This window comes from Coturnix japonica, chromosome 4, assembly GCF_001577835.2.
Source record: "Coturnix japonica isolate 7356 chromosome 4, Coturnix japonica 2.1, whole genome shotgun sequence".
Lineage (NCBI taxonomy): Eukaryota > Metazoa > Chordata > Aves > Galliformes > Phasianidae > Coturnix > Coturnix japonica.
Window position 1 is genome coordinate 33,590,517 of NC_029519.1, and position 25,173 is coordinate 33,615,689.

The following is a 25,173-nucleotide window of genomic DNA, read 5'->3' on the forward strand; positions in this document are numbered from 1 at the left end:
TCAATACAGAATTGTTGCAAATTTTATTTTTAAGAAAGTGTTGGTATTTTTTTTTAATTTTTCCCATTATCACGATGTCTTCAAATACATAAATTCACTTGTCATTCTCTCCTGCACCTGAACAATCAGTATCTGCATGAAGGCACTGTACATATAAAGCTTTTCAGAATTATGAGAAAAAAATAATCTACCAAATCAAGCTGTCAGCAGAGAGATAGTTATCTAGTGCAATCACTCCATTCAGAGGTGAGTTATGCTCTAAACGCACCTTCGGGAAGGTTTAAACAATTCACCTGTAGTATTGCAATGCTGAATAGCATACAGAGATAGTTTAACACCTCTCGAGGTTTTAAGTTCATTTGTACTTGTAAAATCCTTCTCCAGTCTTCTTACCCAACTTCTTTTCTTCTACCAGTTTATCCAGGAGCGGGCTGGGTTGAAAAAGAGGATTGTTGGGCTCTAGTGCGTGCCATCCTGGTGGGAGAAAAGAAGTGGATGAATATGAAATATTCCTGTTTATATACAAAAGCAGTATTATTCTCCATCTCTTTAGAAAAGTGATAAGAGGTTAGCAAACTGAAGAAGGTTTGAAACTTACTCTAGACTCCCCAAGACCCTTCAATACAGCTTCATAAACCAGGCAAGTTGCCATAATTATGAGCAAACCCCGCACTTTGTAGGAGAGATCTGCTCACAGCACCCTATAATCTCATGACTGAAGATTCCAAGATTCATTTCTATCTGTGAGAGACACGGTCAGCTTGAGCAAAATAACACCACTTGGCACTGCTTGCTAAAAGCAGAAGTGATTTCATTGACAACGTTACTTTGAAAGCGACATTTCTGCCTGGAGAATATTTACACCACTCATTTGCTATCACACACACATTCTCCACTTACCAGCTGAGATGAAAGGGAGATGGTACAACCATATTTTTTCAAGTATTTTCTGTGTGCCCTAATGACTGAGAACAACATAGTGGCTGGTAGAGAAAGACTGAAGAGTCTCAAGTTTTGTTGCTCTCTGTGAGAAGTCTTACACCCCTACTACACACTTCTCTTCCCAATGACTCTTCTTTCATCATATAAAGTTCCACTGACATCACTAACATTTTCCACAGGAACTTGATGCAGTCAGCAAAGCAAGCCCTTGTTATATCCCCATCAGTAAGACGCTGTACAAGCATACAGTACAAACGCTGTACTCCTACAGCATTTTAAGCAGAATCCTCATTGTTTTCTCCTCAGTGGTTCAAAAACTGTGTCATAAGCATGCAGTTCAAGCTAGTTAGGAGTCAGATTTTCATCACAGCATTCATCTACAAGTTTTCTAAAGAGGGGAAAAAAAAAAGAAAATAAGTATGCAGTACCATCTATAATGTATTTACTGGTATCCAACCCAACGTAGTCCAGCAGTTCAAATGGACCCATGGGATAGCCAGCCCCGAGCTTCATAGCAACATCAATATCTTCCTTTGATGCATCTCCTAGAGAAAAGATTGACAGTTTGATGAACAGAGAAGACTCTGCATCTTCTTGGCACCACTTATAAATAATTAACAAGGCGTTATTTCACACTGGTGCAGCTCTTCACTGAAATCTCTGCACGTTTCAGAACTGCAAAAACTGCACACACAGAAGTCCTTGCTGAAGGATAAAGATGAATCTCTCACCAAAAAAGCCAAAACAAAACAACAAAACACCACCACAAAAAACAACAACAAACCGCCTGCAGACCTGCTGTCCATTTTCTTATCTTTCCCTTGCATTTCAATATAGATTTTTGAAGTAGCCAAGGCTGTTTTGCTCAGCCTACCTGAAAGACTGAAAGAAGAATCAGTCATTATGAAAAATGAAAAGAGTTTTGTTTTGAGGCAACTGAATGTTTCAACTTGACAATATCAGCAGCACTTTTTAGATCACATACAGGACAGAGCTACCCTTACTGTGTACTACAGTCAGAAGGCAATGCCTATCACAGGACATACCCAGCTGCTCTAGACAGCAGCTACTGAGGTCAGGGATACAGTCAAATTAGCTGATAGGCACTACTCAGTTTCACTGCGGTTCCCACTAGCAGTCGATTTTAACATACAACTTCAGTGACTGTTTTCTTCTACATCTTAATTAAAGCTCTATTGTCTCCTGAAATACATGTAACAATACACATCTCTCAACAAAGGCACCCCTCTTACACACATTAAAACACCCACACACTGCTTAAAACTGTGACTTTTTCTAAAAGCATAATGTCCCCTTGCATTCACGTCTTTGCCTTTCAAGTCACTAAAATTTGCTCTTTTCTCTGTTTGAGATGTAATTATCTATCTGTTGATGGATAAACAAGTAGTGTTGGCTTTCATTTTTTCTTCTGGAGATCAAGCCATTCCTTCTGTATGATATAAAACAGATTTTTAATATTTAAAGCGTATTTGGTGGAATCCTGATAATGCAGTGCTTTCATCTATAAAAAGTGGTGTTTTCAAAAACAAAATGTTTCAAATGACATCACTAAGCAGCATGCTGCTATGAGCAGAACACCTGAAATAAAAGCAATTAGACTCCAAAATTTCCTCTATCCGCTCACACTATTGGCTTGTTTTTCTTTCCAAAACAATTATCAATGCTTTGAAAATTTAGTGGCTCTTTAGGGATTTCTGGTTACTTCCACCTACCCTCAGTATTGGTGTCAAAGTGACCAACAATAAAATAGAAGGTCCTAAAGAAGCTATGCTTAAAAAAGGACACAGGAAAGGAACAGGAGGTTTTACAGAGCAATGGTTAAGCCCAAATCACTTGTATGACAGTACTGTTATGTGATACTGAATATTATACTACTTGTCCTACCTGAATGTCGGTGTTTTATTTCACAAGCCCAATGAACAGAACCTTTGGAGGCCTTTCCTAAAGGTCCTCCCACCATGAGATTTTCAGGCATTTTCATAATGGCTTCTTGGGAATCCCATTCTCCTCTCAGGAGAGGTGGGTACCTGATCAGCCAGCAGAGAGTATCTTTATAACAGTACTAAGCTCACCTTTCCAAACCAGAACTATTTCACACTAGCAGAAATTTCCCATATTCCAACTCTGTGCACTTCAGCATTTCAAATGGTAGCTCAGATCTATTTGGATGCACAGATTGTTTGATTCTTGCTGTACCCTACTGCACTGCCAGTCTTTAAGGTGTGAATGTTTGGAGGGAATCCCAATGTTTTACATTGGGAATATAACACTTGGCAGCATCATGTGTCAACATTCTCTGAAGTCAACAAACCAAGAAGTACCTCTCTCAAAAAGCCGAACAGCTTCCATCATGTATGGCACCAAGAGACGGTTTACAATAAAACCTGGAGTATCCTAAGAAAATTAAAGAAAAAAAGATCCTAAATAAACGTTCTTTACCAGCACTAAATTCAAATGATACAAGACAAATAACAGTATGAAGACAAATTTTAAATCATCAACTTCTGGTATGCTCTAAAATGTACAGTACATCATATTTATCTACTTGCTATTAAAACACAAACAATGAGTTTCACCATCTATGTGTGGCACGTAAACATTTTATCATGCTTGAGAGCAATTAAGATTACTATGAGGCCAATTCATTACTCTTAATGTGGTTCATTGGAAAATGCCTTTTTCCTCAATAAAATTCTGCTGATACAATTTCATGTAAAGATAAAAGAGGTTCTTCCCTACTAGTATTTTTCTTGTGCTGTTCACTACTAGAATTCCCAGTTAAACAGCAGACTTCTACTGCGCTGCTCACTGCTAAAGCACACTTTCGAAGATTAGGATCACTTCAGTAGCAAACAGCAATGCTACCAATTTAACGGTAAGGTACATTCTGTCAGATGAAGATAGCAAACTCATACATCACTTATTTAATGCAAGCTTTAAACAAAATCAAAACACAGATAAAGATGAGTTCCTGCTAAAGCTTTCCAGCCCAGGCTTCTGCAGGACTGGAAAAGAAAAATCAAATGTGTAAACTCTGATACTTGTGCCGCTACCTCTCCAATCTGAGGAATCTGAGATCAACATGGGAATTTTCTTCATTTTCTTTAATGGGGAAGAGAATCTGGACAGATAGAAGCCTGGAAATTCTAATGTGCGCTTATAACCAACTCAAAACCACTGCCTTAAAATCAGGTTTTCAAGAACAAATCTTCTGAACTTTGTGGAATCCAAACTGCACTCACCTTACAACTGACAGGACTTTTTCCTACTGCTTTACTGAAATCCATAAGTGACTCATATGTCTTCTGGCTAGTCATTGGAGTCTTGATGACCTGGACAGGAAGAGAGAGCATAAACACATTTATGAGCAGTACAGCAATGATTAAACTCAATTTCAGAACACTACTATAGAATTTCACACACACACACAAAATTATTAAAAAAACAACCAAATTCAGTGGATATACACGTAACAAACACAGATCTATTTTTAAGATAGATTTAGCACTTTACATGTTTTCCCACTCAGCCAGTATGAAAAGTAAAAGGGACTATCCTTTGGGAATATCCCATCCTGCACCCAATGCAAATGATTTAACAAGTGGAGTGACATTGGGCTAGAGCATTCATAACTCAGGTGACAAAAACATTACTAAGACTGACTGCAACAGTCTTACAAAGGTTGCTCTGTTTTGTTTTTTTTTCAGCCATGTTGACAGATATCTTCAGTATTTTTCAACAGTTATACTGCAATGAGACTTGCACTTTCGAAGCTCATATTCTTATATCCAATTATCTATTATTCTGCTCTGACTTTAAATATTACAAGATGCAGCCCAAGTTTGGATACTTAGGAAAATGAAGAGCTACCTGAAAGCAATTCTTCAGGGTTCCTTGCAGGTTGCGAAACACTATAATGTTAACTAACTTCAGTCCTTCCAGGCAAATCATCTGGAACACTGAATAAACATGACTGACTTTGTTTCAGAAGTCACAAGGCAGTGATGTTCATCTGCAGATCGTTTTGGATCAAGCCCATACTGTTAATAATCAATTGCTCTGTCAGTCAGTAGATGATTTTCTTCAAGCTGCCAATAGTTCTTACTAATCAGCCAGTCTGCGTGGTTGAAAGGGCATATCTGCTGGTAGTTCATTGATAACTGTGGAGCCTTGAGACAGGAGTTACCTCAGTTCGTTCAATTTGTTCCTTGACAGAGACTGCACCACCGTCTTATCAGTAGAGGTAGCTCGTTCCGCATCAGAGGAGCTGCAAACTGTGATCTACCCTTTCATCTAACTCAATTCTCAGTGAAAACAAATGCATTACTTCACAACAGTGGTTGTTAATAAGTTGTTTTCAGACTCTTACCTCCACAAGCTTCATCATAGGCACAGGGTTGAAGAAATGGAGGCCACCAAATCGGTCCTGCCTGGTGGTTGAGTTAGCCAACTGTGTGATCTGCAAGGATGAAGTGTTGCTTGCAAATATTGTATGCCTGGAAAAAAAGAAACACATGGATTGTAAACCTGACAGCTATCTTTCTGACAGTAGGAGATCGGTGCATTACACATCAATAGACATCCACTGGCTAACCAACCATACACTGGAACTCTCAGAAATACCTCTGCAGAGTATTGCTTTCCTTGTCTGCACTATAAATTAAGCAATGATGAAATAAACCACTGGATGAGCTGTGTGAGTTTCTGACTCCTGGGAGAGCGTGTTGAATACTGCATTCCTTTATATATGAAGGAAGATTCTCACATAACATAAAACCATGGGAAATAAAACATTACATTTATGCTGTAAAGGGCATTTTACTTACACTTTGCTGCTCTGACCAATCAATTGATTTTAACGAGGTATAAAGCAGAATTTGCATGTCTCTGTTACATAGATTACATTATCTATGGTTCGGGTGATGGGAGAATCTAAAGGTCTATGAAAGCAGCAATACTTGCAAAGCTTTCTTGGTATTTTTTCAGCCATCAGCGTGCGTTTGCTTAGTGCCATCTAGTGGGTCACAGAAAGAAATCAAGTACAAAGTCAAACACCAAAGAAACATCATTCCAGCGAAACTTGCAACACTTAATGACCCATTCTGATGATGATAACCACACAGCGTTGTACCAGGTGGCAGATTACTCTTGGAGTACTTATGAAAAAGCAAACACTTCTGCAAAGCACTGTTGAGAGTACAGAGCAGGATGCTTTCAAGATGTGTTTACTGATAATCTGAGACCAATAAAGGGCACTCACAGTATTATCTGGACAGTTATCCAGACAACAAATACCTTGGATTATGGGCCTGTGTTTTCTGGGCCTGCCTGACACCCCCTACTCATTGCATTTGCTCTGAAAACTTATTAGAAATTCACTCTCCACACACGTAACCACTAAATAAAACTTCTCTCACTAAGGAATACCTTTCTAACTCCCCTGCCTTTACAGATCCTCTTTCAGAAGAATTATAGCTCTTCTCAAGGGAAAAAAAAAAGGAAGAGGAAAGCAGCTTGTTTGGTTGCGCTTGTTTCTAATGCAATGCTTCTGTTTTGTGTTCATCCTGATTTGAGAGGTCACTGTAGCACAAATATACATGAGAGAAACACGTGACACTGTAGCTGAGGAAATAAATCCAGGACAAAGCACAAAAGATGAAAGATGCAAAGCATCATATAGCTTATATCCCAAAGGCGTGATCTTGTCTGATCAACTATAACTCACAGTCCCTTATATTTCAGTCAGTTACCTGTTAACCCTATACTAAGTCCTACCTCTTTCAGAAGCCTGGCCTTCCACAATCATAATACACACAGTTCAAAATGAAGTCAGTGCCCAAGATCTCAACGTTACAAAACTTCTCCCCAGACTCAAAGCAATCTTTAAACAAGTCTTGCCTTCATTATGGATCAGCCACAAGATCCCCACTAAGCTGGTGCAACACTGAGTTAGCTCAAGTAGTAATTCCAGAAACCAGTGTAGCAAAGGCAGTACAGCACCTGTGCTGACAGGGAGAGCCTTCCCTCCCATCACAGTGCCACGTGGGACAAGCAAAGTCCACCTCCTCTTTCAAAACACAGAAAAACACTGACAAGACATTGCTGCCCTTCCTCATATCATTCACATAATTCACAACTTTCTATGCTACTCACAAAATAACATTCAAATTGTATCTAACAGCTACTATTTTTAAACACTTGGCAACTACGTTTCACTGTTTTAGCAGCCCGCTTCATTTCCATCTAGACTTTCTGCACTGCAGCTCACACTCCTCACCATCCACTTCCCTTTCCTTCAGCCTTTACATCCATACATTTAACGCTATCCCGAGTTTTCCTTTTAAATAAGATTTCTTGTCTAATGTCAGTGTCCCTTTTCCTAACTCTGAAGAGTCACACTTTCATTGTCCCCATATCCTTTAATGCTCTGTAACGTAAAATTCGATGTTGCAAGACAGCAATGTTTATAAACCACTCTGAGTACAAAGAGCTAAAGTTTCCCCAATATCATTAAATGAGGCATCAAATCCTCGTGCTGACTTCTGCCTGCTAGTGGGTTCTAGATAGTTTGCTATTTAACTTACTTTAATTTGCTCACTAACTTTCTCTGTTGAATACAGAGAAAAACGCAGGCAAATAATGGTCTGTGTTATAATATGGACAACTTAGTCATAACAAGGTATCGTGGCAGTTGCCAAAGGCAGCTACTTACTTTTCCTTGCCTGTCAGACTAAGTCCAAGAGCAAGTCAGCCTGTCCTCAGTGCAATGTTGTTTTGTGTATGTGATCACTCATTCCTTTCAGAAATGCCAGGTGATTTTGAACACTGTGTTACGCAGCTTGAAAACCTCCCTAGGCAGAAGTCAACTAACGATAACATCTTTGCTCTGTTGACATTATACACAAGCCAAAACAAGCTTAGTCCTGTGGTTAGACAACCTAAGGTACCTTTTAGCCAATACTCCCAGCTTTAGCTGTTCTAGTTAGGACTCCAACCTGTGAGCAGGCAAGGCGTTGTGATTCTGAGTCATCCATTACAAGGATCAGGCTCCTGAGATTGCAAACTCAGCTTAGCAGGATTTCAGGTCTTGTATCCAACTGAACAGTAACTTTCCAACTGTCATCCAATATAGGTCAAGGAAAATTCCAAAGACTTTAAGTAATCCAGTGAATGCAAGATAAGAGATAATAACTGGCAATAAACTATTTCAAAACTCCTGCAATACAAAGTAAACGTGTATTGCTTAAACTGACTGCAACTTACAGTTAAGAGGCTGAAACCTCTTAAAATCTGCTCATGCCAGGCACACTAAAAATAAATATTTCATTCCACTTCCCTATTTAAATACAGGAACAAGCATACTGACTATAACTTATCCATACCAGAACAAGCTTATTCTACAGTTGTACATCTCCACTTGGAAAAAGCAGGCCTGTTGAGTAGACAGACAAATCTTGTGTCTAATCACACCACAAAGCACGTCAAATAGGCAATGCAACAAGTAAATAAAGCAGATGAATACACCTGAAAGAGTTTGTAATGTACGAACTTAGCAGAACAAGCATCACATACATTGTGTCTGATGCAGAGTTAAGAGGATTAATACAGAAGATGCAGAATAAATGGTGCAAGAAAAATAAAACACATTAAAGAAAAAACAAAGTTTCAAATGAAAACAGAAAAAAAACTGCACTTACTCTGGAGCGAACTTATCCAGCCTCTTGAAGAGTTCATTTTTAATTTCCTGGTTCTCCACAATGGCTTCAATCACCAGATCTGTGCTGTGAACGACCGCTACTGCATCTGTGCTTGTTGTAAGGTTCTTTAAAGTCTTCTCAACAAACTCAGCACCAGCCTAAAACATTCCAAGAACATGCAATAATTATTTCATTTCTTTTTACAAGAAAACCCCCATATGTGCTCTGAAGCCCTCAGAACTTCAAGCTGCTAGATTTCCAAATCAATCAGAAAGTTCTGAGCATGTAGAGATATAATGCTTTCACTGACACAAAGTTTTCTTAGATAATCAAATCTACATTGGGGTAAACAGGAGAACCTCAAAAGCATTAATAACAGGTAGACTACTTGCTGCAGTCCGACTTTCAGCTTCAGGTCTATGTGAACAACTGACAGGTCCATCAGTGCTTTCTGAGAGAACCTGGACTTGTCCGTCACAGAAGAAACTTCTCCCATTTCAAACCTCTGCACTGTTTCCATTCTGTAAAGTAATGACCTGGTTTCACAGTTCTTTCCTATGGTACGTGCAAGTTCATTCAAGTGAAACGGCCTGCACTCTGCTATAGAGTTCCACTGAGAATGAGGTGGGGAGGAAGGAGAGGATTTTATCTTCTGACTATCAAAGCTGCCAATCACTGACAGCCACCGCAAGGATGGACATAAAGAATTCTCAAGACTGTGAATGGGCGGCAGAAACATCATACAAGTGAAGTTGCATCTGTATGCTACAACATAATGTCATATATTTACCATACAAAGTTTTCTTCTGGATTAAAAGATCCCCCATAATTATGTACAATAAAATATATTGCTCTGGTTATCCTGTAATTACTGTAATTTGCCTGCTGTACTCAAGCAAACAAGCTCTTTTTCACTTTCCTTGCCTTTCTGCACTGCTCATGCCGGTAACTGTAAATACCAGTATAGAATTATGTATGTAAGTATATGTAAGCCAGTATATTAGTATGCTCTGTAAGGCGTAACTGGAAACAGCATTAGAACTTCCATAGAGCAGTTTTATTCTCCAATGTTTTCCCAGCAGAAGAAATAAAAAGCCGCCAACCTCAGGCTTATCCGCAAACTTCTTCTTAGTCACTCTCTTCAAACTCTCTTCAATTCCTTTTGTAGATTTCTTAAGGATTTCATCTGACTGGTCTACTAACACCACAGTGTGACCGCTGGCTGCCGCAACCTGAAAATTAGAAGAAGATTCAACATCAAGATCATAAACAATTGTATTGATTTGTCTTGGGGCAGCCAACTGAACGGAATTAAGCAAAAGAGAGCTACAAGACATTGAATGAAGAACTACATGCTTTACTAGAAAACAAAACCCTGCAAATGTTGGGGGCAGGAGAGAAAGGACTAAAACAACTCCAGGCAAGAAAGTCATTTGTTTCCCTGAGCTGTCTGCAGACGTGCACTTGGCGGCAGACACAAGACCCACTCCAACAAGGCTGGTTGAAAGGAAAAAGATCAATCTCCAGAAGAAAAGCACATCACCATTCTCATCTGACATTGCTCACTAATCCAGCACAACAGAAAACTGCCAGTCAGCAGCCTGAAGCACTACAGCCGGAGTAGAAGCTGCGGGTGTCAGTCTGTGCGGCTGGACATTCTTTCATCCATCAGTTTCTTTATCTTAAGAACTCTTCAAGACAGTTATTCCATTAAATCCATTATAACCTGCTCATTACCAAGCACACTCTAGAAATGCTTTGGTGATTACCCATTTACAGTTATTCCAGCACATAGCTGGCCAGATGGGAAGGAACTATTGAAAAATGAAGACAACCCTTTTCCCTGTTCATTCTTACCATGTGTGTGTTTATATGAAAGAAGAAAAACAGCGAGAGGTCACACTAATTCAAACACACATATTCTCTCCTCTATTCAATGAGCTTAACAAATACTATGGATGAAATAACAGTGTGAGGGAGTCAATTAGTGCTTTTCTCCCACTAAAGTGCTCTTCATATGGCAGAACAAGAAATTATGAACTCCTGGCTTTCAGCCATAACATGGGTTAGTTTCTCTTGACAGGAGGAGAAAGACACAATTTCTTAAGTGTTCTAAATAGGAAGAAAATCTTCATTAATGGGGCACAGGAGCGACCTCTCTCTGTTGCAATCACACCTGTTTTGAGATAAGTTTAGACTGAATCAGAGGCATGTGGTCAGCAAAACAGTCCTTGGTCTTTAACAGAAGACTGCAACTTCTGTTACTAACAAGCACCACATGTTTCTCTTGATTCTCTAGAATGCAGTCCAACAGTATATGCAAATTAAGGCTCTTTCCCTACTGAATTACAACCCTTGCATAGTGTGTGTGCTCCTCAGACAAGAGAACAATTTTCTTCCTGTGCTTGCAGGGAGGCGTTCTATCCCTTGGGTCATTTTTAGACCCTCTTCTGGATATACACTAACAGGTCCACATTCTTCCTGCACCAAGGACTCCCCATCTGGATGCAGTGCTCCAGGTGAGGTCTCACAGCGCAGAGCAGAGGGGCAGGATCACCTCCCTGACCTGCTGGCCATGCTTCTGTTGATGCAGCCCAGGGCATGGCTGACTTTCTGGGCTCAGAGGGCACACTGCTGGCTCATATCCAGCTGCCATCCACCAGTACCTCCAGGTCCTTTTCAGCAGGGCTGTGCTCTATCCTTAACACCTCTCAGCTTATACCAATTGATTCAGTGATTATATGACCCATAGTCACTCTTTGAAGGTTCCTTCAGTGGAAGCCTCGAGTCCTAGTATCAAAGTCCAGAAAAATGGTCGCCCACAACTTACTGATTTCTAGACATCTGCCACAAAAATAAACCAACCCTTTTGAGAAGGAAATTCTCTAAGCCAGTAACAGAAAGAACTGCAGTTTATGAACTCTCATCTCCTTGCTGGGTTCCACCTGGGGAGAGGGGCAGACATAAGGGCTGCCAGATGCTCATGCTGCTGCTGGGGAGCACCCTGGCAGCTCAGACACGGGGATCCTCCTGTACACGAGGTAACGTCCGCACCTCCCATCTCTGGCAGCACTGCTCGGTCACACAGCTCTCAGGTTAAAGATGAACTTGAGAGCAAAAGGCCAGCGATTAAACACCGGGAAAGTAAGTCCTCTGTAAATATTAACCACTTGATAACGCTGCACATGACAGAGGGCCTGATGCTCATCTTAAGCACCGCAAGCTATTTAAAGGACCAACAATAACATAACTGGCAAGGCAGAAATTTCTTTTGCAGCCCCGTGTTTTCCAAATGTTATCACATACTTTCCAGCTTATAAGCACCCCGTGTTTTGTCATAAGAACCAGCATCTCAACAACCTAAAACACCGACCTCGGTCCTTCCTGCCTCTTTGGAAGTCGAGAGCCGGCAGCGCTATAGCAGCGGCCGCCGTCCCTCCGACCCCGCACAGCCTTAGGCCGAGGAGGCCGCTCCCGCTGCGGTAGCTCGAGCTACGGCCTCCATGGCGGCGCCGCCCCACCGCGCTCACCTGGGCGATGCCGGCGCCCATGAGGCCGCCGCCGATGACCGTGACGTGCTTGACGATCAGCTTCTTGGCAGCCGCCGTAGCGGCGGCGGTGGCGGAGGAGGCCGCGCGCACGAAGGGGCGGGTGGCGAAGGCCATGGCAATGGCGAAGGAGCGCGGCGCGGAGCCAGGGGCCCTTCGGCGGCGGGGCCGGGCGGGGCGAGGGCCGCGCTCCGCCCCGGGGAGAGGCCTCCCGGGCCTGAAGCGCCCTGTGCCGGGATACACGTGTGTCCGTGTGCTGAGAGGCCCGAGGGGGGGACGGGAGTAGGAAGAACGTCGGGCTCAGCTCGCACTTGCCCTTTGGATGTCCTCCTTCCCTCAAGCTGTGCCCGCTGCTCCGGCGTCTCCAAGCCAGGAGCACTGCAGCGCCTCTTACTTTAAGCTACAGTGGGCCCAGGAGCCCCATCCAACCTGGCCTTACGCGTCAACCCTTGAGTCGTTCCTTCATAAACGCTACTGACTGAATCCTATCAGATACAGGCTGCCATCGTTTTCCATTTAGTTCCTCTGTACACCAGAATAGTGAACACTTGTGGTGAGCCGGCAGCAGCTGACAGCACTGCAATGGTAGCATGTATTCCTTGAGCCAGCTTTGGGGTAAACATTAAGCAACTTGTTTTCTCATAACACAAGAGCCAAAGTATTCTCCTGTCTGTGCACTTTGCACTGAAAATACTCACGCTGAGCCTCATCCACCTGCAGATGAGGCAGGAGGGCTACCTTGGGGCTACCTTGCACCATTAAGTCCAGGCTTAAAGCAGTCACTCTGCACTGAGCTCTCACACAGCTGGGCTTACACCCACTATATTGCTCCCTATAAGTGCTCCAGTTATGGCCCACCCAGCTCTGCATGTGGCACCCCCTTGTCTCTCTGCCTTCTCTACACAAAACAACCCCTCAGCTCTGCTCGCTGCTCTGCTCCTTTTCCACCTTGGTTTTCACACTGTGTGTCTCCTCACAGCAGCTTCTTCCCTTTACCTTCCCCATATGCATTCTTCTCCTTTTATTCTTTCCAAGTAACAGGGTTGTTAAAGCTGCAATGTGAGAATAAAGAAGCATATTCTATTACTTGCTCACAACACACTTGATATATTTTACCAATTCTAGTTTTCCCCTCCCCTACCCCTTTGACTCTTCATCTCACTCAGAAAAGTACAACATGAAATATCACAAGCTTAGCCAACAAACAGAATCCATTTAAATGACTGCGCGAAGCTGTCACTTACTTAAGAATGATTTTATTAAACATAAAATTATACTGAAGCAAATTCTGAAGTCATTTTCAGAAACTAAGACATTTTCTGCATTCAGAAATAGCTGTTTGCTTATACAAACATACATTTTTTTTTCAGTAAGGCATTTGAGATGCTTTGTCCTCTGGAAAAATAATAATAGGAGGGGATGGATGCATTTACAGTATAAACCAAATCTGCTACCACTTTACTTACAGTTTACCACAGATGGCAACACAGGTTTGAACCGCTAATACGTCCTTGCTATAGTTTAGTTAACTATCATAGTGTTCTACATAAACTCAGTGCGTCTGAAAGCAATGAAAGGCAAGTCTTTGTTGTTATTTCCAACATCATCTCGCATTCTGGCGGATGTTGACGTGGTTGCAGCATCATATCAGGGTTTGCAGCTTGTTACGCTGTGGGTGTTTGATTATAGGTATTGCCAAGGAACTGCGCTCCCAAAGTACTATTTGTAGGAGGACGACTTTTAAAGGTGACATTTCACACTCAGCTCAGCAGGCGAGATGAACACAAATCCATGTAATTCCACATACTACGACGTGGTGATGTGAATTGAGTCTTCTTTGGAATCAGTAAAGAAAAAAAACCAACAATAATAAAGTGCTTTTCAAATATGTCCTCAAGATTAAAAGGACAGATACATAAATCATCAGTTGCACATCAACATCATTATATTGCTTAAAGAGGCATTTTGACAGATAGATAAACATTATCAGCACTTAATTCAGCTCTGCAATTAAGCATATGCCATTTTAAGGACTTCCAGATAAAAATCCCAACTGTACATTGTTCAGTGGAAAACATAAAGCTAAATAAATAAATGCTTATTAATCCAATGCAGTTGGCTTTGACTGCAAGTTTGTTAGCACTGGTACCAAACACAATTGCTTGTGCGATGGGGTTTTCAAAAATTCCATACAAAATAATAACAATAATAGCACAGCAACTATAAAGTCATAAGCTAGCCTTAATAAAAACTGGAAGGTCTCACAACAGTGGTGGGGTACACGAGCAACCAATGTAATTTAAAACAGCTAGCAAAAAACCTTAATTGAAATGCAAAGTATCCTGCAGTCCTTGCCAGGCACTATTTGGCTTTTAAAGATTTGATTTAAAATCAAAGACAAGAATAGAGAGAATTTAGAGCTTAAGAACTATATTTTCCTTTACAATATAGGTTTAATTTCTTCTACAGAATTCCCCATTTCACTTTACAGTTTATTTCACCTTCCAGTCCAGTGAACTTAACATCTGGAGGATGACTGGTATTTTCTAGACCTCCAATAAGGGGGAAAAAATTCCTTAAAAGAGTACACGTGTATTTATTTAATCGAATATAAAACCCTGCTAGATCAAAAAGTCTATAAAGAGATTGAAGGATGGCCAAGAACATTTATGTACAGGTTAACAGTTGCACATCCCTCAAACATCAGACATTTGAAATCCTTTTAAATAAAAGGCAGTGAGACTGAGCGCCCCATTCTGAAATACCTGAGAACAGGCTTCCTCGATGCTCAGTTTGACAGTGGTAAACAGCACTAAAATTATACATGAGGAAACAGTAAGGTTCTGATACACTAATGTTATGTGGACTACAGATCTTTTTACACCATATAGAAGATAACAAAGAAGCAGCCTCTACAGCCAGACCTCAGGTATGTCAGATACCTAATTTCTGTGCCTAAACTTTTAAGGCCTACATCTGCAGTACAATGTTGGCGTGTGTTTGATGTAAGATTCCAGTTTTCAGAGCCAAAAAGGTAGTGGCAGTAGCATCCATACTGCCTGTAAGGAAGAACCTTAGTGCAAGCCATAGCTTCCAGATTATCCATGCAGACGTCTTCCTGATGAACAGGCTGGTGGTCTCATCCAGGCCGCAGCCAGAGGACAGACCATCACTTGTGATACAGGCAACACAGGGAACTGTTATCATAGGTGTACAGTATTGGATACCTGCTTGGCACCAGAGTTCTGCTTTATGCTAGAGAAATTAGCTGTCTTTTATATTTAGAAATAAATTATCTGTATTCAGAGGCTGTGCATTCCTTTTGTATCCCCAAGTTAAGAACTTAGCATATGCAGCAATTCACTAGGCCTCCAAATGAGCCTGGCATGGTTTTTTTAGAGCTGGTACCTGCATGTTTACAGGAAGCTCTGATAGTCAAGGACATCCAGATCCAGGAATAGAGACTGATTCGATCCAGTCTCCACCTGTAAGTTACTCACCAGACAGAATGCTTCAAGGTTAAAGAAGTATCATTTAGTTCCTTCAATAAAGTGCATTACTTGAACTCCATTATGTTTGTAATGTTTCATTGCACAGAAAACACTAACAACACTCTCCTATCCATTAATTCTTCTATAAGATGAAGCCCTTCAGTCGTATGATAAAAGTTCACATATTGCTTTCACCAAAATAACAATTCAGATTCACTACAGTATTAACAGATGGTTTTGGCCCATTCTCCCATAATTAACATTTGACAAGCAAGCAGCGCTAGCTTAACAAACAGAGGAGTTAAGCCCAGCAAGTTTTAATATCAAATTACAAACTCTATTTTCAGTTCATTTGTGGAATGCAACAGCTGACAAAAAACAATAATAATAATTCTCTATCCAGAATTGCAAATGGGTCTTTCTCATTGGTATGAAAGCCTGTGCAGTTACTGTATTTTTTCTGGAAAGAAAGTAACAAAGTAAGCTGGAAAGAAAATAAAGCTGGGTTTTAAAAGTGCAGCATTTCTTCCATTATTTGTGATGTTTTATCATCTCTTCAAAGCTATTATTCTGAATGGACAGGGAGCTAAAGTTAGACCAAACCTTCCCTCCATAGATGGCTTTGTAGCATTTTCAGGGTACAAAAAGGTAAAGCTCTGCATTAGGCTTGCAAAAATTAAGAACAGCTCCATTTTTGCCAACTGCTCTCCCATGCACACACGTTTACCTAAAGAATAGTCAGAAAGAGACTTATTAGTGTTTTTTATGCTGTTGATTCATTTGTTAACACACATGCAATTCCTATGACAGTGCACTCCGAATGCAGAATTGCTCTAGCTATGGGTAAGTTACGGACTTCCAAAGCTTTGGTCTCTGGTATTTGAGTCTGAGTTTTCCTCAGCTTTACTGCTTGATATTAACAGTACTTACATCCATAAGAAAAGTATTATCAAAGCAGGATTCATCATTTCTGCATGGCATTTGCAGCTTTTAAGAACCCACTTTGCAAGGCACCAAATACGATGATAAAACAAGTCCTGCGAGTCCTTTTATATCTCGTGTCTCTTAGGCCCTACACTTGATAAAACAATATGTGGGTATCTTACCCATTCCAAAAGGAATGAATGCCTCTTTCTTAATTATCTGGCCATTTTCATCCAGAAATCTTGTTGGTTGAAAGTCATCGGGGTTCTCCCAAATATTAGGATCTCTGTGTACCGACCACAAGTTGGGCACGATCACGCTGCCCTTTGGAATAGTATATCCCTGCAGCACTGCGAACAAAAAGAAAGCAGAAAGACAGAGAATCTGATAAGCTGCTAGAAGTAAAAACAGGAGACTTACTAAAAAAAAGAAAACATCACAAAAAACAATATGGATCTGTAGCTATGTGTTGCAAATGTAGCAGGCAGTTGAAGCAAAGGTGACCTCTGCTAGCCTGGCTGGCTCAGACACAGGCCAGAGCAGCTGGAAAGAAACCAAGTTACGGCAATAGCTCCCTGCAGGGAAAAGACAGCTGAGAAGCCTCAGTCACGTTACTCTTCTCCAAAGCCTCCTTCAGCATGCCAATACCACAGCAGCAGTCATTAGAAATGAATGCATTCTGCTGAATGGAAATGCTATAACCTAGTTTCCTCCCAGTTCTCTGCTGTTACAGAACCTCTGTGCAGAGATGATGGAGGTAGGGAAGAGGCATGTGTTTTGATGTGTAATCACTAAAGGGTTTTCGAGCAACTAGTCTCATTTAAGAGTGTTGCACCTTATTGTCCTGCAAGCCAAAACATCCAAAAATCAAATCAATTCAGAACTGGATTTGAAAGCCAAGTACTGCTACCTCTCACTGACTTAAACCAGTTCTCAGCTATGTTTATGAAAACCTACAGACAACAAAAGGACTACAGGAAATATATTTATTATTATTATTTGCATTGTATTTGCCTGTTAAGTTTTAGCAAATCAGTTACTTATAAGTAAGTTTTTCAGACCTCTGTGTCAGATGGCCAAAACCAACTCCAAGTACAAAGGTAGACATGGCTTCCAACTACTATAAATCACATCAGGCAACATAAAATGACACCCAGAAAAGACATCTCTCTAAATTAGAGAGGCATTTGGGACATCAGGTCAGACATGCTGCTTACCTTAGTGAATATCTCAAGCTCAGTCACTCTCTATGTAAATCGCATTTTTCGTACTTGAGCTACAAGTTTTAATAGACAAATGAGGTCTCTGTAAACTCTCACCAGATGTCCCATCAGATTTTCATCTACAAAAGAAACTCTTTGTATTAAGTCTCTAAAAATGCTTACCAGCAGTTTCTGAAGCCATTCGTGGGATAGAAAGAGGAACAACTGCAGTCATCCTCTGCACTTCCATAATGGTTGCCTCTGTGAAGGGCATTTGAGCCTTGTGGGTAAGAGAGGGAACTTTGTCACGTCCTAGAACTGCTTCAATTTCTGCATGAACTTTCTCTGTGTAAGAAGTACAATATATGAGAAGGCATCACCTCAATTTCACTTATCTGTGCTTCAGTGTTTACATAAATTTGTCAAAAATTATGACAATACGAGATCTTCTAGCCAAAATAACTGTGGCAGCATAAGCCTACAGAACAGTCTCAACAATGAAGAAACCAACCAAGGACAATCTTGACAAATGTTTGGAGTAAAGCTACAGAGAGGACAGTCACTGACTGTGCTGCTATGGTGGCTAAGCACAGGAAAAGTTCTGTTTCAGTTCCAAATGTAGTTGTAACCTTAGTTAACAGTTTAACTATACAGTAGCTTGAATAGTCAAAACATTAAGAGCCTGGCCTGCCTTAAAAATAAAAGGAAAGAAAAAAAGAAAAAGAAAAGGAAGAAGACAACATAGACTGTATGGCCCAGCTGGTGGCTAAAAAGTGTTTTCAGAACTGGAAAAGGTGATGAAGAGAAGGGAAAGCTTTAAATATGGTTGCTCTGTGTACATCATTCCAGAGCAGGAATTCTGGTGCTGTTACTGCAGGCATTACAGCCATGCAGCTCTTGTTTTGCTGTTTCCCACTTTCTACTCACAGAACCTAAACTCAGGTACTTCTCATTTACCCAGGAAAGCAGCAGGTGTTCCTTCCCCACAGGAAAAAAACAGAAGTAACTGAGCTCATCTCCACTCTCATGAAAAACAGTGAATCTCCAAATACTTGCTCCTCCTGTCATCTCACTAAAGGCTCAGCACACAAGGAAGTTGATTAAGAGAAGTTTCAAGGACACAAGATTTGTTTTGCCCTTGGACTGAATGATGCTGCTTTTATTCCAGGTAACTCAGAATCTGGCTAGAGAGCAGTAGAAAATCCTGAGAGAGAAAAAGATATCAAAATCAACTTTTCATTAAAAAATAAGCCCATTTTCTTTTTTTACCCTTGACACCTGCTTGCCTTTTCCAAGATTTCCTAACACTGGTCCAAGATTCTCATTGATTCTGTTTTCAGACAGGGGCATTCAGAAATATCATAGGGGTAGTGATGAGTGAAGGCTTGCTGCCACCTACTGGGTTTGCTGGGAAAACAAATTCTCATATAAAGAACACGACGAGAAATAGCTTAACAGTAATGGATCTGTTAATAGTGTGGCCCGTGGGTACCTCGTCTGTGGATTTTGCTACTTGTTTCATTCTTATTTATATTTTTTCTGGCACATCATAGCCTTTCATTCAGGTATGCAAGTTCACAGTAACAGAGGGAAAGAAAGGAAGATTAAGGAGATTGCTCCATGCCAAATGTCATACCATTGTTTTATCATGAACAACACTTCTTAGGAGTTTGTGAAGATATGTGCAATTACACAGCGAGCAGCCAAAATGCTGCTAGCTATGTATCCACTCTAGGGTACTGAGCTTAATTAAACCTATTGTTTAACAACAGCCATGGCATAAGGAGAAAGGCAATTGTAGAAAGGTAGTACAAGTGGTAGAAAACTGAAGAAAAGAGAAGAATAATGATCACATATTCATTAGCAGACAAGAGGGAAGGGGGATTCAAACACACAAACAAACACAGCACACAAAACCGGTCCAGCTCTCACTTGTGTAATGTACAACATATCTAATTCTTGTAACTGCCTATCAAGTCAAGCAGTGATAACACACAACCATAAAAAACAAAAGGAGCCCAGGCAATTCGTCCTCTGTGAACTCTATCTTGTATACACTGAAATGGCACCCTATTTTGCAATCTTTGCCCAACAACTTGTGTTGACTTTGTACAATAAACTATGATCTTGACCTATTTAAAGATTTCACTGCAGAGTTAGGTACTGTAAACAAGCATCTATTGGCTAATTTGTAAAGCAGCTGCAGTACACGATAACTTCAAAATTTCAGGTACTTTATAAAAGTATTCCTGGTTTAAATTGTTCTTCGATAACTTGAGTTTTACTCTTCATTCCAGGTTATGAAGAAGCCTGGGCAAAGGGGAAGTGGTTCAATATTAAGAACTGAAGCAGAATTAACCAAGTGGAATCCGTCACCCTGATGAGGTTTCAGTCTGCATATATCTGGCAATTACTTTAGTGGAGTGAATTTGCTGTGCAGGACTTCATGAGACGCTGCTAATAAGTTAATAAATCAGTTGCTTTATTTTATATAAGTTCAACAAATTATATTTGACAAATAGGTTAAAAGAAAAATGTTGCCTTTGCAATGACATGTAGCAAGACCAAGTATAAAAAATATTTAATCAAAATGAACTGTAATTCTTGTAATACCAAACCACTATGCCAAGGTTCCCTTGAGTTACTTGCAAAAAATAAAGTAGTCCCAAAACAGAAGCAATGCACAGATGCAGCATAAAGGACAGCTGAGATAGTTAACATGCAGCACCAACATAAAGATCATCGTAGTAGGGTAGGATAGAAAAAGATGTTTCATTACATACCAGCTTCTCAAATTGCACATAGATATCATAGACATGCAGCAGCACCCCTAATGACTTCAATAGTGTTTCTGTTTGCTTTCAATTCTGAAAATCCAAGCGGAGTTTACAGAACACCAAGAATAGTCTTACCTTGTACTTCTGGGTAGAGGGACATGTAGAGCAGGCACCACAATATCGTGTTGGAAGTAGTGTCTGTGCCTGCAATGAACAGGTCTCCAATGATAAAAAATAGGTAGTCTTCATTAAAACTGCTTTCCTTGTTGTTCTTCTCTTCTTCTGCATGGAGGAAATACATATCAATGAAGTCCCTGGGATTTGCTGCATCCAGTGTATCCCTGTGCTGTGCAATTATTTGCTTTAGAAAAGCAGTAATATCTAATTCTGTTTTTCTAAGCTCCCTGAAAGGCCCAAAGGGAAGGTAGTACAGCCAAGGGCAGATGTTGACCAGGATCATAGAGCTGTTCACACTTAGCTCCAGTGCACGGGCCATGTTCTTCAGCATCGTCTTGAACTCAACGTCTTCATAATTGAAACGCCTGCCAAAGGCCATGGAGCAGATAACATTAGACACTGCATTGCGAATAATCGGAAAGGGATTAAATGAATCCTTCCCATGCTTCAGCATTTCTTCCTTTATGAACTTCAGCTCCTCAATGATCTTGGGCTCCAAGCTATGTCTTCCTACTCCAAAATGCCGCAGTGTCGCAAGAGAGAATTTCCTCTGCTGCTTCCACACAGGGCCATAAGGTGCAAAAATAACACCTGGAAGGGAAAAGAACAGTCTGAAACAAAGCTGTTCTGTTTTCAAGTGGAAAGAGGGGAAGCAGTTAGGCAGGCCTGAAAGCCGTAAGTCAAAAGAAGGGGAAAAGATACACAGCAACTATTCCAAGCATTGGGTTTGGAGCTAGAGGAGGAAGAATTTCAGCACCCTGAGATACAAAGATACAAATTCTTTGAGCATGATGCAATATGTGATATTAAAATACCAATTCTTTCTTTTTCTGTTCTATTTTCTCTCCATTTGTGTGTGTACATAGTTCTACTACAAGTATTGTTTTTACCTACAAAGGACACACATGCTGCAAACACAGAAAGTGAAGATGGATTCAGAGCCATGTGGCAACAGCCTGACTTGCCTCTCTACATTTCAGTGCCTCTAGGCAAATGCTCTGCAAGATAATATCACTATGAAATACAGTTCTGTTCATCAGCTTCATATAAATATTGCACACTTACAAACAGAAACATCTCTGCTGCACAACCTAAATGAACTCTTTCTAATACTCCACAGTTAACCTGAGAGTGTTTAAAGTCATTAAAACAAAGGCCAGTGCTGCCCTCATTCTCCTAATATAGTCAATTCTGCCTGGAAATAAAAAGTGACTTTATAACAGCAGCGTCTATTCTACCAAATGCAAATCTCAGTGCTAAGTTTAAATGGAAGAGGTCACAAAAAATAGGCAATAGAAAGATGCACCGTTTTTCTATATTAAACATCACCTACATTTCTCTTAAGACTCTGTGTACATAGCCCCAATAAACAAGGAAGAACATTATGATGAGTCAGTACAAGCCGGTCATCAGCTGAGCTTCACCTTCGCTGTACAAAACCATTATCTATTCTCCAGCACTTTTAAAACAGAACCAAAACTTTTCAGATCCTCTTTTTCTTAAAGCAACATTTCTTATTAGTGCTGCTGCCATCAAGGAGACACAAGGGTGGGTGAAATAAGAGGCTTATTGAGGGGCTGCATTTGGCCAATAACCAATAAACTGAGTTGTCAGGGTTAGGGGCTGCTGTGTGTGCAGACCTGTGGATATCTTGTAACAAAGCAACACTTTATTTCTCTCCCACAAGAAGTGTCCTTAAAATGGACAGCACAAACACAACCTCTTCTTTCTGACACTGGGAAAATTAGTTTCAGGATCCAGGTAACCTCACAGAAGAAAACTGACTGATTATCTCGGATGTAACAAAGTCTCTCCTAATCAAGGCAACAAACCTTTCCAGCAGTCATGCATAGAGGCTGCACAGCACTCCTGACGCCCTGAAACCTCTCACTATTGCAGAACATCAAGAACTGATTTGCAGATTGGAAAAGTGTAACATAGGAGCAAAACAGATTACAGAGAAAGAAAAGGGTAAGAGTAACAGGGATAACTTAAAATGCCAACTGTCTCCCTGGCAGGGAACAACAGTGGAAGAGCAGCCAACTGCTGAGAATTAAAACCCCTTCCAATACAATAAATGAAGCAACAAACACAAAGACAAGCAAACAAAAACTCCCTTTTTACATGAAAAGTTCAAATACAGCAACTTCTGCCCAAGGTTATTTCCCCACCCCCTTAATTTCTCACTGTTTGGTTTAGTGTTGCTGTAATACTGGCAGCACTGACAAACAAGATTCATGACATAGAACATTCAGCTTTTGCCTTGCCCCGTGTCCGTGTCTAGAAGCAGCCGAGGCAGGACTACAAGGGCTGACAGTCTCTATAGACTCTCCCTGTTTTGCTATGCAGCTGTTGAAATGCAATTATTTGCCATTTGGGATGCTTCTGCTTGCTCTCCTCCACACACAATAATTTATTTGCATCCTACATAACTCAGCTGAGATAAGCACTCCTCCCTTTCACATTATACTCATACAGAGTAACAGTAAAGTTTAAAATATATTTCTGCAGTCCAGAAAGCAAACTGTATCCTGAAGTACATCAAAAGCAGCAAGACCAGCAGGGTGAGGGAGGTGACGGCATCTTCTCTGCTCTCATGAGGCCCCATTTGGAGTAGTACTTCCAGCCCTGTGGTCCCCAGCATGAGAAAGACATAGAGCTGCTGGAAGATGAGTCATGAAGATGTTCATAGGGGAGAAGCACCTCTCTTACAAAGAAAGGCTGAAGGAGTTGGGCTTGTTCAGTCTGGAGAAGGCCCAGAGAAGCTGCAGCTGCCCCAATCCTAGAGGTGTTCAAGGCCAGGTTGGATGGGGGCTCTGGGCAGCTGGATCTGGTGACGGGCAACCCTGATGGCAGCAGCTGGTTGGAACTTGATGATCCTTAATATCCATTGAAGCTCACTGTACCTGCAGCTGTTGCCTTGTCAGTAATGTAACCCTGTATAGTGCAGGTCAAGTACTCTGCTATGTGTTAATACTCAGTCCGGCGAAGGCACCTGCAACTTCCAGCAGCCTTCAGAGAAGCTCCCTGTGCTGGGCTGGGCAGCCCCTGCAGTCCGTAACACATTCCCCTACTCCCTTCTGAGCACTGTACGCTACACCTGTAGTTCACTTTACAACACCAGGGGGGAATTCACCTCCTTGTGACAACTAATGTCAAGTGACACGTAACAATTTGGAAGAACTTCTTTACGATAAGAGTGACAGAGCACCAGAGAGGCTGTGGAGTCTCCTTCTATGGAGACATTCAATACCCATCTGGATGCCTACCTGTGTGACCTATTGCAGGGAGTCTGTTTTAGCAGGGGGCTGGACTCAGTGATCTCCTGAGGTCCCTTCCAACCGCTGCCATTCTGTGTAATTCGGACCGTTTTACAGACAAACCTCAGCTCACATACCTCCCTATTCCCAAGCACAGCTGCAGCTACCTTCCAGATGGAACTAATTGCCAAGCGACAGGACCCCACTGCAGTGCTGTATGGGGAGAGCTGCATCCCTCCCACCGCTGCCGTGTGTGTTTGTTTACAGCACAGCTAACGCTGCTCTTGCCCTCTCCCAAGCCGTGCTTATGGGGCTGCTAGCGGACCTCGGTTGGAGCCGTGAGGAAGCGCCTCTCCCCTCGCTGCCTCGGCTCGTTCCGCCCGCAGCCGCTACGCTCGGATCCCCCCAGCCCAGCCCGGGCCCTTACCCTTGTTGTGGGTGATCAAGAGGACGATGGGGACGGAGGGGCGGTCGCTGAACACCTCCGCCTTCTGCACCAGCGCCTCCCGCACCGCCCCGAAGGTGTTGAGAACGATGAAGGGCCGGCTGCCCACGAAGAGCCGGAAGATGCTGCCGTACATCTTGGTGAGGCCGGTGAGGAAGACGTGGGGGGAGAAGACGGGGGAGCCTGGACCGCGGCCCCACACCTCCAGCACCCACCTCCGGAGCAGCGGCGGCGGCAGCAGGGCGAAGGCGCAGTTGCCCACCAGCGGCCACGGAGCGGGGCCCGGCGGCAGCCCCGGCGGCGCCCTCGGCCGCAGCATCCAGTAGCAGCCCAGCCAGCACACGGCCGCCAGCAGCAGCTCGGTGGCGGTGGGGGCCCGCAGAAGCCACTCGCCGTCCGCCGCCATCCTCTCAGGTGGCAGCTCTCACCCCTCGCCGCCCCCTCCCGGCGCGTAGCGGATTAAGATGGCGGGGGCGGGCGGGCCGCGGGAGGCGGGCGGGAGGCGAGGCCTGAGGCGGGCTGACCCCCCCACCCCCTACCCGGACGCCGCCGGGCGTGGGCAGCTACAGCCGCAATCACGGAGAAAGAGCCAGTGGCAGCTGTGAGCTGCTCTTGGTAAATACCTACATCCCTTTATAACGAACCTGACTTTAGGAACTCCCCTCCGAAACACAGCTCAGCACCAGCAG

At 42.1% G+C, this 25,173-nt stretch overlaps 2 protein-coding genes across 2 annotated transcripts; both read right to left on the reverse strand.

Annotated features, from left to right (window-relative positions):
* On the reverse strand, positions 1 to 12,368 carry HADH (hydroxyacyl-CoA dehydrogenase). The gene is made up of 8 exons (XM_015861358.1): positions 12,191 to 12,368; positions 9,764 to 9,892; positions 8,661 to 8,818; positions 5,333 to 5,459; positions 4,206 to 4,295; positions 3,285 to 3,357; positions 1,371 to 1,487; positions 1 to 474 (listed from the first exon to the last, which is right to left on the reverse strand). Exons 1-8 carry the CDS (start codon positions 12,323 to 12,325, stop codon positions 356 to 358), a joined length of 948 nt encoding a protein of 315 aa, XP_015716844.1. The 5' UTR covers positions 12,326 to 12,368; the 3' UTR covers positions 1 to 355.
* Positions 12,369 to 13,447: 1,079 nt separating this feature from the next.
* On the reverse strand, positions 13,448 to 24,932 carry LOC107313257 (cytochrome P450 2U1). The gene is made up of 5 exons (XM_015861355.2): positions 24,467 to 24,932; positions 20,738 to 21,370; positions 18,009 to 18,170; positions 16,806 to 16,973; positions 13,448 to 16,426 (listed from the first exon to the last, which is right to left on the reverse strand). Exons 1-5 carry the CDS (start codon positions 24,888 to 24,890, stop codon positions 16,248 to 16,250), a joined length of 1,566 nt encoding a protein of 521 aa, XP_015716841.1. The 5' UTR covers positions 24,891 to 24,932; the 3' UTR covers positions 13,448 to 16,247.
* Between the last annotated feature and the right edge of the window lie 241 nt (positions 24,933 to 25,173).